Source organism: Bos mutus, chromosome 21 (assembly GCF_027580195.1).
Source record: "Bos mutus isolate GX-2022 chromosome 21, NWIPB_WYAK_1.1, whole genome shotgun sequence".
NCBI lineage: Eukaryota > Metazoa > Chordata > Mammalia > Artiodactyla > Bovidae > Bos > Bos mutus.
Genome location: NC_091637.1, coordinates 25648336 through 25663280, shown reverse-complemented (window position 1 = coordinate 25663280; position 14945 = coordinate 25648336). Strand labels below are relative to the sequence as shown.

At 40.2% G+C, this 14945-nt stretch overlaps 1 protein-coding gene across 4 annotated transcripts in view; it reads right to left on the bottom strand.

Annotated features, from left to right (window-relative positions):
* The window catches only part of ARNT2 (aryl hydrocarbon receptor nuclear translocator 2), a 196068-nt gene that overhangs the window by 57141 nt on the left and 123982 nt on the right, over window positions 1-14945 (bottom strand). For all 4 annotated transcript variants that reach the window (XM_070358423.1, XM_070358426.1, XM_070358424.1 and 1 more), the window contains exon 9: window positions 500-576. In XM_070358423.1, the coding sequence (XP_070214524.1) occupies window positions 500-576 (77 nt within the window). The remainder of the gene's footprint in view (window positions 1-499; window positions 577-14945) is intronic.

The window sequence follows — 14945 nt, the reverse complement described above, 5'->3', positions numbered from 1 at the left end:
AGGTCTCCCTGTCCATCACCAACTCCCAGAGTTCACTGAGACTCATGTCCATCGAGTCAGTGATGCCATCCAGCCATCTCATCCTCTGTCGTCCCCTTCTCCTCTTGTCCCCAACCCCTCCCAGCATCAGAGTCTTTTCCAATGAGTCAACTCTTCGCATGAGGTGGCCAAAGTACTGGAGTTTCAGCTTTAGCATAATTCACTATACTTCAATTAAAAAAAAGGTGTGACGTGAGCAGAGCTCAACTTTGCAATAACTGGTGCATATCAGGATGGGCTGACACAGACTCTCATTGAAGTGAGAACTCTGCCGCTCGCGGGTCACAGTTCCCCCATTCTTCTCCCAAATTCAGCCTCATCTTCTCCCATAAGGTGAGACGCAGAACCCAACAATGCTAAGGACACGGGAGATGGAAAAAGTCATCCAGACCACAGACTCTTGCTCGCTGCAATAGCAAGCCCTCCTTGGAGATTAAAAAGGCAGTGACCTCCTTCTTACCTGGAGTCGTCCAATTGCCACTAGGCAATATTTACTGCCTTGTCCCACATCGGCATCTTCTTCAGGTATAGTCATTCCTGAAATGAAAGATGCCAGAGTCAGCAGCATGTCCAGGGCGACTTGAAAAGAGGTACAGGTGTCCATGATTTTACTTACATGATCAAAAATGTAGGTCCACTGTGGACCCTGCAGGGTCTAGGAAGTCAGTCAATGAATTAACCAGTCCTTTGCTCATTTCCTGCTCAGCTCTCTGCCTGATGTCTTTTGATAATTTGTTTTTCTAATATATATATATTTTTTGGTGTGAACCATTTTAAAGTCTTTATTGAATCTGTTGCACTATTGCTTCTATTTTATGTTTTGGCCCTGAGGCACACAGGATCTTTCATGAAGGATCTTTTTTAGTTGAGGCATTCGAACTGCTCGTTGCGGCCTGTCGGATCTTAGCTCCCTGACCAGGGATCGAACCTGCACCTCCTGCACTGGAAGGCGAAGTCTTAACCACTGAACCACCAGAGAAGTCCCTCTTTTGATAATTTCATGGTACATTATCATCTGCATCTATGGAAGATGCTGAAGAACTGAAGGAAGATGAAACAAATTATTCATGTATAAATTTGCAAAACTTGGCTAAAACACTTGGTTATAAGGGGTAATAAGTATATACGGACACTTCAAATTATGGAGTGGGTTGCCAATTTTTTCTTCAGGGGATCTTCCTGACCCAGCAATCAAACCTGCGTCTCTTGGATCTCCTGCATTGGCAGGCGGATTCTTCACCACTGAGCCAAGCTCCATCTCAGCCTGCATTAAAACTGAGGTCCAAAAGGGAATGATATAGTCCATCGCACGCTGTGAGGCTTGAATGCGAGGACGGTGTGGAACCTCCCTCAGCCCAAGACCCAAATGTCAGCTTCTTTTTCACTTCCCTGACTTTACTCCTCAATTGCTGGTAGCAGGTATATTTGTGGGCTTCCCCAGTGGCTCAGTGGTAAAGAATCCACCTGCCAATTCAGGAGATGCAGGAGACACAGGTCCGATCCCCTGGGTTGGGAAGATGCCCTGGAGGAGAGCATGGCAACCCACTCCAGTATTCTTGCTTGGGAAATCCCATGGACAGAGGAGCCTGGTGGGCCACAGTCCACGGGGTCGCAAAGATTTGGACATGAATTAGGCGACTGAGCACGCATGCACAGTGTATTGGTGGACAAAGAGAACAGTGGGTTCAGATACACCTTTGCCACACAAGGATGAGGGTACTATGCTACAGTCCAGAACAGGAAGCAGAGGAGACAGTGAGTGGTGAGAAGAACCCTTGAATCCAGTCAGGATGAAAAAATCATGTTTTTCTGTTCTACCCTGTAGAAGGAGGGATTCTGCAGGGCGAGGCTGTTACTGGCTGATCCCTGAGACTATCTGCCTAGAGACACCACAGTTCATTTGCTGATTCATTCTTCACCCCACCAGTGTTGAGTGAGAGCTTTTGTATATTTTTAAAAGTAGTCACAAATGCTCTTTATGTACCTTCTATCAAGACTTGAAGTTAGATTTCCTTGAGACTACTTTGATCAATGAAATAAGTGGAAGTGATGCTCTTTGGCTTCTAGACAATGAGCCCCAGACATTGTGGAGCACAGGCAGGTCATCCATATTGCACCCTGTCTCCATCCCTAGCCCACAGAATCTGAGTATAATAAAATGGTGGTGGTTTTATCAACAAAATGCATGAGTGTGTGCTAAGTCACTTCAGTCGTGTCCAACTCTTTGCGACCCCATGAACTATAGGCCACCAGACTCCTCTGTCCATGGGATTCTCCAGGCAAGAATACTGGAGTGGGTTGTCATGCCCTCCTTTCAGAGCATCTCCCCAATCCAGAGATCGAAAGCTCTTACATCTCTTGCAGTAGCAGGCAGGTTCTTTACCACTAGTGCCACCTGGGAAGCCCTGTTTTATCATCAAAATAAAATGTCTCAATTAGAAGCTGCATCAGGAATTCTCCAGTGGTCCAGTTAAGACTCTGCCTTCCAATGCAGGGAGCTTGAGTTCAGTCTCTGGCCAAGAAACCAAGATCCCACATGCTATGTGGTGCAGTCGATAAATAAATAAATGTAATTATTTTAAAAATTAAAAAAAAAAGAAGGTGCATCAGCCTAGACGTGCAGAGGAGAAGACTTAATGGGAGCCAAAGATACAAGTCCTTTAAGTGTATAAAACTACATCATATATATATATAATATATATTATATTATAAAGTGTATAAAGAGTACATTATGCTAAATGCTGGGCTGGACAAGCTGAAATCAAGATTTCTGGGAGAAATATCAATAACCTCAGATATGCAGATGACACCACCCTTATGGCAGAAAGTGAAGAGGAATTAAATAACTTCTTGATAAAAGTGAAACAGGAAAGTGAAAAAGCTGACTTAAAACTTAACATTCAAAAATCAAAGATCATGGCATCCGGTCCCATCTCTTCGTGGCAAATAGATGGGGAAACTATGAAAACAGTGACAGACTTTATTTTCTTGGGCGCCAAAATCACTCCAGTTGGTGACCAGAGCCATGAAATGAGAAGATGCTTGCTCCTTGGAAGAAAAACTATGACCGACCTAGACAGCATCTAGACCAACCTAGAAAGTAGAGACATTACTTTGCTGACAAAGGTCCATCTAGTCAAAGCTATGGTTTTTCCAGTAGTCATGTAGGGATGTGATAGTTGGACTATAAAGAAAGCTGAGTGCTGAAGAATTCATGCTTTTGAACTGTTGTATTGGAGAAGACTCTTAATCCCTTGGACTGCAAGGAGATCAAACTAGTCAATCCTAAAGGAAATCAGTCCTGAATATTCATTGGAAGGACTGATGCTGAAGCTGAAGCTCCAATACTTGGGCCACCTGATGGGAAGAACTGACTCATTGGAAAAGATTCTGATGCTGGGAAAGATTGAAGGCAGGAGGAGAAGGGGATGACAGAGGATGAGATGGTTGGATGGCATCACCAATTAGATGGACATGAGTTTGAGCAAGCTCCGGGAGTTGGTGATGGACAGGGAAGCCTGGAGTGCTACAGTCCATGGGTTCACAAAGAGCTGGACATGACTGAGTGACTGAACTGAAGTGTATAAATAGCCTCCTTTGTAAGAATGCATTTTAATACACCAGCTAAAATTATGTTACCATAATTTGGCTTTGCAGAAATGAAGTGGAAAGTTGCAACTTATTAAATAAATAGTTTTGGTCTTAATGTAGGCAGGTAATCTTTAGTAGTGAGTGACAGCCAAGTAAGTGTTCGTGAAATATCCAGAAAATTCTTCAGTAAACCCAAACTTCCTTAAAGAAATTGATTTATGTGCCTGTCTCAAGGTTCTCCTCAGGATGCTGGGCTCAGTTTTCCCATGGAAGGGCTGGCACCTAAAACACTGGGGCTGAATATCTGCATAGGTGGCTCTGACACAACCCCACGAGCAGCCGTAGGGACCCCAGTGCCAAGGAAGCTGTGATCATCACTGCTCAGACTACCAGGATCTGGAGGAGGCTGTGGGTGACCACAGGAAGGCAGGGGTGGGCTCTGGCAGCAGCTGACGGAAAGGATTCAGGATCAAGCTCTCACATGCTTTCCTGACCAAAAGCCTCTGACAGGGAAATGATGTGTAATCTCCAGATTATCATCCAGATATCTGGATGTTCTCTATTTTCCAAACGTTTGGGTAATATTCTCAAGTAATAGATGATCTTTTAAAATGGTTTTGACGGTTAGTACTCATCAATAAAAAGACAAATATAGCCCCAATTGACAAAAGGGCAAAGGATGTGAACATTACTCCAAAGGAAGTATACAAATGGTTAGTAAGCATATGGAAAGATACTCAACATCGTTAGTCATAAGGGAAATGCAAGTCACTACCATAATGAGAGTACTTCATATCCCTTAGGATGGGCTACAATTTTTTTTAAATGCAATAACAAGTGCTGGTGGAGATGTGGAGAAACGAACCGTCAAATACTGCTGGTGGGAATGTAAAATGGTGCAGTCGGTTTGGAAAACAATCTGGCAGTTCCTCAAAGGGCTAAACGTTGAGCTACCATACACCCCAGAAATTCCACTCCTAGGTGTGCACCCGAAAGAAATGAAAACATATGTCCACTAACATATGTCCACTAACATATGTCCATGTGTACATAGATGTTCACAGCAACAACAGCCCCAAAGTGGAAACAACCATGATATCTGTTAAGGGATGAATGGATAAACAAAATGTGGCAGATCCAGATATTAGTATATTATTGGGCAATAAAAAAGAAAATACTGACACCTGTTACAATATGGATAAATCTTGACAATATCATGCTAAGTGAAAGAAATCCATCACAGAAAGTCACATATTACATGAGTCTATTTATGTGAAATGTCCAGAACAGGCAATTCCATAAGATCAAACAAGTAGATTAGTGGTTGTCTAGGATTTGGGGGGAAACAGGAGTAACTGCTAACTGCTAATAGGTGTGCAATTTCTTTCTGGGATAACGAATATATTTTAAAACTAACTGCAATGATATAGTTGTAAAACTATGTGAATACACTCCAAACCACTGAATGGTACACTTTAATTTGTACACTTTGTGATACATGAATTATATTTCAGTGCAGCTGGTATATAAACAATATTTTGAAAAAAAGGGGGGTAGAAATAAGGGGAGTAAAAAGCCACCTACCAAAAGAATATAAAAAAATGATGTCTTGGTATATTTCTGGCCAGTCTTTCTGAAGCAAATTTAGAAGACTATATGATACCATTTTTTATTTTGGCCACACCATGCAGCATCTTAGCTCCCTGACAAGGGACAGAATCCATGTCCCCTGCAGTGGACACACAGAGTCTAAACCACTGGATCTCAGGAAAGACCCTAGAAAACTATAGATAAATAAAAGATAAATATTAAAATTAACCTTGATTACAGTAAAATCCTTATGTCCTTTACTGTGTGTATATGTGTGTAATAAAATATCTTTTTTTCCTTATATATTGTTTTATAACCTGCTTTGGAAACTTTTCAGCTTATTGAGAAATATTTATGTGTTTTCATCTTTCCTCTGTATGGATGTGCTGTGATTTCTGTAACCCCATCTCTCTGATACTAGTGCATTTTATTTTCCCCCAGTTTTTCACATGCGCAAGAAATACAATCCCATGCATCCTTCTACACAAAATCTTAGAGCATATCAATGAGTTCTTTAGCATATAAATCCTTGGAATGAAACTGCCATCTCAGAGAGTATACATGGTATTTTATTATTAGTTATATTTGCTTTTCTTTGAACATATATTTGTTTTCCATTTGGTCTTTTATGGACAGCCTGTACACAATTTTGCCATACAAAAGTTCTGTTTGTGGGTTTTTTCCTCATTTATTTAAAAAGTTTTGTGATGTATTAAGAATATAGGTGGGTCTCTCACAGACTTAGAGAATGAGCTTATGGTGGCTGGGGCAGGGGGAAGGATGGGGGAAGAGACAGGGAGTTTGGAATGGACATGTGCACACTGCCATATTTAAAATGGATAACCAAAAAGAACTACTGTGTACAGCACAGGGAACTCTGCTCAGCATTCTATGGCAGTCTGGATGGGAGGGAAGTTTGGGGGAGAGTGGATACATGTATATGTATGGCTGAGTCCCTCTGCAGTCCACCTGAAACTATCACAACACTGTTAACTGGCTATACTCAATACAAATAGTTTTGTTTTTTTTTAAGAATATATGTGGGTCTCATTTAAGTTATTTTTTTATGTTTTTCTTTCCTTTAAAGTGTTTTCTTCATTTATTTCTACAGTATTATTAAAGTATAGATCATCAAAACTGTCCGTTTTTACTCTGGTTTTTGCCTTTGGGGGTCATTCTTTGAAAAGTACAAGCTCTATCCCAAGATCATGGAAAATATTCACTCATATGTTCATATAGCACTTTATAGTTTCACATTTACCTTTAATAAATCTGAAATTTTTGATATGCTGTATCTCATGGTTTTGCAAATGATCAGTTGTCCTCAAACTGTGCACTACTTTTTCCTTTTGAAAATGCTTCCCTCATCAAATACCACATTTCTAAAGATACTTAGGTCTGTTTTAGGTCTTTTATGTTTGTTCAATAATTGGATTTAGAAAGTTCATTGATCATATCTTAATTAGTTAGGCTTTAAAAGATATTTTCACATATAGTAAGGCGACTACTCCCAAGTACTGTTAATGAAAATTTTACTAGCTACTTTTATATTTAGTGGACTATACAAATTTCAGAATTAACTTTCTTTTAAAAGAAATTCCACTGGGACAGTTATTAAAATTATATTAAATATGTAGATTGGTTTATAAAAAACTGAAATCTTCATAATACTAAGCCTTTATATCAAAGAATACATGACTCTCCACTTAGGTATATTCATACATAATTCACACATTAGTTACATTCATATCCCTCAATATTATTTTGTAGTTTAAGAAACATTTTGCATTTCATGTTAAGGTTACTAACATGCATTTTAAAGTGTTGCTATTTTTTTAAATTAATTTTTTAATTGGAGGCTAATTACTTTACACTATTGTAGTGGTTTTTGCCATCAGTTCAGTTCAGTTGCTCAGTCGTGTTCGACTCTTTGCGACCCCATGAATTGCAGCACATCAGGCCTCCCTGTCCATCGCCATCTCCTGGAGTTCACTCAAACTCATGTCCATCAAGTCAGTGATGCCATCCAGTCATCTCATCCTCTGTCATCCCCTTCTCCTGCCCCCAATCCCTCCCAGCATCAGAGTCTTTTCCAATGAGTCAACTCTTCGAATGAGGTGGCCAAAGTACTGGAGTTTCAGCTTTAGCATCATTCCTCCCAAAGAACACCCAGGACTGATCTTTAGAATGGACCGGTTGGATCTCCTTGCAGTCCAAGGGACTCTCAAGAGTCTTCTCCAACACCACAGTTCAAAAGCATCAATTCTTCAGTGCTCAGCTTTCTTCATAGTCCAACTCTCACATCCATACATGACCACTGGAAAAACCATAGCCTTGACTAGACGGACCTTTGTAGGCAATGTAGTCTCTGCTTTTCAATATGCTATGTAGGTTGGTCATAACTTTTCTTCCAAGAAGTAAGCATCTTTTAATTTCATAGCTGCAATCACCATCTGCAGTGATTTTGGAGCCCAATTGACATGAATCACACATGGGTGTACATGTGTCCCCCATCCTGAACCTCCCCCCCACCTCCCTCCCAATCCCATCCCTCAGGGTCGTCCCAGTGCACGGGCCCTGAGAGCCCTGTCTCATGCATTGAACCTGGACTGGCGATCTATTTCACATATGGTAATATACATGTTTCAATGCTGTTCTCTCAAATCATCCCACCCTCGCCTTCTCCCACAGAGTACAAAAGTCTGTGCTTTATCTCTGTGTTTCTTTTGCTGTCTCGCATATAGGGTCATCATTACACCATCTTTTGAAATTCCATATATATGTGTTAATATACTGTATTGGTGTTTTTCTTTCTCACTTACTTCACTCTGTATAAATAGGCTTCAGTTTCATCCACCTCATTAAAACTGATTCAAATGCATTCTTTTTAATAGCTGAGTAATAGTCCATTGTGTATATGTACCACAGCTTTCTTATTCATTCATCTGTCGATGGATATCTAGGTTGCTTCCATGTCCTGGCTATTATAAACAGTGCTGGGATGAACATTGGGGTACATGGGTCTCTTTCAATTCTGGTTTCCTCGGTGTGTATGCCCAGCAGTGGGATTGCTGGGTCATATGGAAGTTCTATTTCCAGTTTTTTAAGGAATCTCCACACTGTTCTCCATAGTGGCTATACTAGTTTGCATTCCCACCAACAGTGTAAGAGGGTTCCCTTTTCTCCACACCCTCTCCAGCATTTATTGTTTGTAGACTTTTGGACAGCAGCCATTCTGACTGGCGTGAGATGGTACCTCATTGTGGTTTTGATTTGCATTTCTCTGATAATGAGTGGTGTTGAACATCTTTTCATGTGTTTGTTAGCCATCTGTATGTCTTCTTTGGAGAAATGTCTGCTTAGTTCTTTGGCCCATTTTTTGATTGGGTCATTTATTTTTCTGGAATTGAGCTGCATGAGCTGCTTGTATATTTTTGAGATTAATTCTGTCAGTTGCTTCATTTGCCTTCATTTTCTCCCATTCTGAAGGCTGTCTTTTCACCTTGCTTACAGTTTTCTTCATTGTGCAAAAGCTTTTAAGTTTAATTAGGTCCCATTTGTTTATTTGTGCTTTTATTTCCATTACTCTGGGAGGTGGGTCATAGAGGATCCTGCTGTGATTTATGTCAGAGAGCTTTTTGCCTATGTTTTCCTCTAGGAGTTTTATGGTTTCTGGTCTTACATTTAGATCTTTAATCGATTTGAGTTTATTTTTGTGTATGGTGTTAGAAAGTGTTCTAGTTTCATTCTTTGACAAGTGGTTGACCAGTTTTCCCAGCACCATTTGTTAAATTCAGTTCAGTTCAGCTCAGTCACTCAGTCGTGTCCGACTCTTTACGACCCCATGAACTGCAGCACACCAGGCCTCCCTGTCCATCACCAACTCCCAGAATTTACTCAAACTCATGTCCATCAAGTTGGTGATGCCATCCAGCCATCTCATCCTCTGTCATCCCCTTCTCCTCCTGCCTTCAATCTTTCCCAGCATCAGGGTCTTTTCAAATGAGTCAGCTCTTTGCATCAGGTGGCCAGAGTATTGGAGTTTCAGCTTCAGCATCAGTCCTTCCAATGAACACCCAGTGCTGATCTCCTTTAGGATGGACTGGTTGGATCTCCTTGCAGTCCAAGGGACTCTCAAGAGTCTTCTCCAACACCACAGTTCAAAAGCATCAATTCTTCGACACTCAGCTTTCTTTATAGTCCAACTCACATCCATACATGACTACTGGAAAAACCATAGCTTTGACTAGACGGACCTTTGTTGGCAAAGTAATGTCTCTGCTTTTTAATATGCTGTCTAGGTTGGTCACAACTTTGCTTCCAAGTAGTAAGCGTCTTTTAATTTCATGGCTGCAGTCAGCATCTGCAGTGATTTTGGAGCCCAAAAAAATAAAGTCAGCCATTGTTTCCACTGTTTCCCCATTTATTTGCCATGAAGTGAGGGGACCAGATGCCATGATCTTAGTTTTCTGAATGTTGAGCTTTAAGCCAACTTTTTCACTCTCCTCTTTCACTTTCATCAAAAGGCTCTTTAAGTCTTCTTCATGTTCTGCCATAAGGGTGGTATCATCTTGTTAAAGAGATTCTCTTTTCTCCACTGTATAGGTGTCCATAGGTGTGTGGATTTACATCTGGGCTTTCTATTTTGTCCATTGATCTATATTTCTGTCTTTGTGCCAGTACCATACTGTCTTGATGACTGTTTCTTTGTAGTATAGTCTGAAGTCAGGCAGGTTGATTCCTCCAATTCCATTCTTCTTTCTCAAGATTGCTTTGGCTACTCTAGGTGTTTTGTATTTCCATACAAATTGTGAAATTATTTGTTCTAGTTCTGTGAAAAATACCGTTGGTAGCTTGATAGGATTGCATTGAATCTATAGATTGCTTTGGGTAGTATATTCATTTTCACTATATTGTCTTCTGATCCATGCTGCTGCTGCTGCTAAGTCGCTCAGTTGTATCCGACTCTGTGGGACCCCATGGACTGCAGCCTACCAGGCTTCTCCGTCCATGGGATCCTCCAGGCAAGAACACTGGAGTGGGTCGCCATTTCCTTCTCCAATGCATGAAAGTGGAAAGTGAAAGTGAAGTCGCTCAGTCGTGTCTGACTCTTAGTGACCCCATGGACTGCAGCCTACCAGGCTCCTCCATCCATGGGATTTTCTGGGCAACAGTACTGGAGTGGGGTGCCATTGCCTTCTCCCTCCGATCCATGAACATGATATATTTCTCTATCTATTGTGTCATCTTTGATTTCTTTCATCAGTGCTTTATAGTTTTTTATATATAAATGTTGCTATTTTTATAGATGGGTATTCTTTTCACATTTTATTTTCCAACGTGTTACTGATTTTTTTTAGTATTTTATAAATGGCTTTGTACCCAATTCTCTCAAATATTTTCAGTAGATTTGATTTTATGTTTTAGGTAATCATATTATCTGCTGCTGCTGCTAAGTTGCTTCAGTCGTGTCCGACTCTGTGCGACCCCATAGACGGCAGCCCACCAGGCTCCCCCGTCCCTGGGATTCTCCAGGCAAGAACACTGGAGTGGGTTGCCATTTCCTTCTCCAATGCATGAAAGTGAAAAGTGAAAGTGAAGTTGCTCAGTCGTGTCCAACTCTTAGCAACCCCATGGACTGTAGCCTACCAGGCTCCTCCGTCCATGGGATTTTCCAGGCAAGAGTACTGGAGTGGGGTGCCATTGCCTTCTCCGCATATTATCTGCAAGTAATGTTAATTCTATAATTTTCTTTCTTTTCTCCCTTTCAAGTAATTATGCTTTATTCCTTTTCTTATTTTAGTTCCTGGAGTAAAAATTCCAACACAAATGCTGATTAATAGAGGCAGTAGCGAACATTCCTTTTATATTCTTCATTTTGATAAAAACCCTTCTAATATTTCACCAGTCTGTAAGATATTGATTGTTGGTTTCAGATATTTGTATTGTTTGCACTAAGAAAATATATTTCTATTATTGATTTATAAACATTTATTTAACAACATTAATAGATAAAATCAATTCACTCCCCTCCATTAATTAATTATATTAACAGATCTCTTAATATTAAACCATTCAAGTAGTCTTGTAATTAATAAATATATAATTTGATTTGCTAGTGTTGTATTTAGCACCTGTATGTTCATAAATGAAATTGGGTTCATTGTTTTCCTTTTTGAAGTGCCCTTGTCAGGTTTTGTATTAAAGTTTTGGGAACTTTAAGAAATAAAGCCAAACACTTGCTGTCTTCCTATGCTTTGTAAGTGTTTAAATAATTTACTCATAAAATCTTGAGGCCTGGCACCATTGGGAGAGCTGTTCTTTGTTCTTGAAAAAATAGCTTTTTCAACTTATTGTTTAGTTTTGATTTCCTCTCATTTAAAAAAAAAAAAAGACCTTTCTTTGATTCAATTTTCCCAGAAATTAACTTTCTTCCCAAAGATTTTAACATGTATAAATTTAAATTATGCACACTATGTTTATAAGGTTTTAAACTTTCTTTGATAAATCTCTTTACCATTAACATGCATTTATTTTCTTTTTTTAAAAAATAAGGATTAGACTTATTAGAAGTTTTCTCTTTTACCAGTCTTTATTTATTTACTCATCTCACATACTAGCAAAGCAATACTCAAAATTTTCCAAGCCAGGCTTCAACGGTATGTGAACCATGAACTTCCAGATGTTCAAGCTGGATTTAGAAAAGGCAGAAGAACCAGAGATCAAATTGCCAACATCCGTTGGATCATCGAAAAAGCAAGAGAGTTCAAGAAAAACATCTACTTCTGCCTTATTGACTATGCCAAAGTCTTTGACTGTGTGGACCACAACAAACTATGGAAAATTCTTAAAGAAGTGGGAATATAAGACCACCTAGTCTGCCTCCTGGGAAATCTGTATACAGGTCAAGAAGCAACAGTTATAGCTGAACAAGGAACAGCAGACTAGTTCAGAATCAGGAAAGGAGTACATTAAGGCTGTATATGGTCACCCTGCTTATTTAACTTATATGCAGAGTACATGAGAAATGTACTTTCTCATATCATGAGAAATGCTGAACTGGATGAAGCATAAGCTAGAATCAAGATTGCTGGGAGAAATATCAATAACCTCAGATATGCAGATTACATCACCCTTATGGCAGAAAGCGAAAAAGAACTAAAGAGCCTTTTGATGAAAGTGAAAGAGGAGAGTGAAAAAGTTGGCTTAAAACTCAACATTCAGAAAACTAAGATCATGGCATCTGGTCCCCTCACTTCATGGCAAATAGATGGGGAAACAATGGAAACAATGAAAGACTACTTTTTTGAGCTCCAAAATCACTGCAGATGGTGACTGCAGCCATGAAATTTAAAAGACGCTTGCTCCTTGGAAGCAAAGTTATGATCAACCTAGACAGCATATTAAAAAGCAGAGACATTACTTTGCCAACAAAGGTCCGTCTTTGACCATAGTCAAAACTATGGTTTTTCCAGTGGTCACGTATGGATGTGAGAGTTGGACTATAAAGAAAGCTGAGTGTCGAAGAATTGATGCTTTTGAACTGTGGTGTTGGAGAAGACTCTTGAGAGTCCCTTGGACTGCAAGGAGATCCAACCAGTCCATCCTAAAGGAGATCAGTCCTGGGTGTTCATTGGAAGGACTGATGCTGAAGCTGAAACTCCAATACTCTGGCCACCTGATGCAAAGAGCTGACTCATTTGAAAAGACCCTGATGCTGGGAAGATTGAAGGCAGGAGGAGAAGGGGATGACAGAGGATGAGATGGTTGGATGGCATCACCGACTCAATGCAGATGAGTTTGAGTAAACTCTGGGAGTTGGTGATGGACAGGGAGGCCTGGTGTGCTTCAGTCCATGGGGTGCAAAGAGTCAGAGATGAGTGAGCAACTGAACTGAACAGAACTGATTTATTTACAGTTGAAGTATAATTAGTTTACAATGTTGTGTTAGTTTCTGCTGTACAACAGCATGCATCGGCCATATACGTACACATATATCCCTTCCCTCCTGAGCCTCCTTCCCATCTTCTCCATCCCATCCCACTCCCTACAGGTTTTCTTTTACCAGTCTTGATGAATAACTATTATCAACAGGATAATAATTTTATTTTCTAATTTAATCTTTTTTATTTATATTTGTTCATTAATTCTATCCTTTTGGTTTGCTCATGTTATTTTGTTATCCTATGTTTGTAAGTTAAATAAATTCTATTTTCATAAGTTAAATTCCTAATTCATAAGGCAAATCCTAGTTTTCCCACATTTAATAAGAAAAGCACTTCAAACCACAGCTTTCCTATAAGCACTGTTTTGGTCACATCCAGGAAGTCTTGATATGGAATGGGGCCTTAGTTGTTAATTACAAAATAGTCTGTAATGAGAGTTTAATTTTGATTTCCACTTTTCAAAGATAGGTTTCTTTGCACAAAGGTAGTAGCTGGTTTACCCTTTCATAAGGACACAAGTCGTACTGGATTAGGGGCCCACACAACATCAGTATGATCTCATCTTAACTTAATTACATCTGCAAGGGCTCTACTGCCAAATAAGGTCACATTCTGAAATACTGGGCTTCAACCCATGAATTCTGTAGGGAACTCATTCCAACCCATAACACCTCTGTGAATGTTCTATGTGTTCATTTTTTAACATATAGGTTAGCCATGACACAGATCTAACATGTGAACTGAGACACCTCCTTTCTGTACCCAAGACAAGCATCACTAATAAATAATGGCATATTTCCCCCCCCTCCAGTTATTTTATCCATTCATTCATTCATTTATTTGGGTGCATCAGGTCTTAGTCACATGTGGGATCTTTTGATGTGATGCACAGCCTCTCTAGATGTGGCAAGTGGGCTCCAGAGCATGTAGCTCAGTACTTGCTGTGTGTGGGCTTAGTTGCTCTGAGGCATGTGGGATCTTAGTTCCCTGACCAGGGATCAAACCCTTGTGCTCTGATTTGCAAGGTGGATTTTCTACCACTGGGCCACCAGGGACATCCCTCCCACCAGTTACTGAAGCAGACACAAAACAGTTCATCAAAGCAGGCCGTAAAATAAAACCTGTTTGCTGCTTCTGTTTTCTTAGTGTTGTGTTTTATTATAAACTTGCACAAATTCTTTCCATAGCAATGACTAAATAACAGTGTTAAATAGGGGTATTAGTAAACCTGGGTTCCTTCTGGGTAGGTTCTGCAGGGTGCATGAGCAGGAGACGAAAGAGAAACTCAGTCACCAAACACTCACCGGGGCCCCTCTATGTTCTAAGCCCTGTGCTCAGTAGCTTAAATAATACAGCAATGCATATGATCTGGTCCTGTCATAAGCAGCAGAGACAAACAGATGTAAAATATCTATAACAAGAAGTACCATGTGACACACCTCTTGGCTGGGAAGTTGTTGGCAGAATACTCCTGAAGGCTTTATAGACAAGGGTTCATCAGAGTCGGGTGTGTCTCTGTGTCTGGTGGGACTAGCATTGGCCAGAGAAAGATGTCTCTGGGGATGTGTCAGGAGAAGGAGGTGTCTTAACAAGTCTAGCACAGTTCCTTTACAGCATCACAGTTCTGAGTCCCATGCAGTCAAGGCCGAGGCACCGAGTAAGTATTTCTCATGTAAGAAAAAAGCCTACAAAAGCCACCTCCTCCGTGAACAAATTTATATTTATCAGTCTCAGCAAACCAGAACAAGGTCTCTACCAGCGCTAACAGATCTCAAAGGT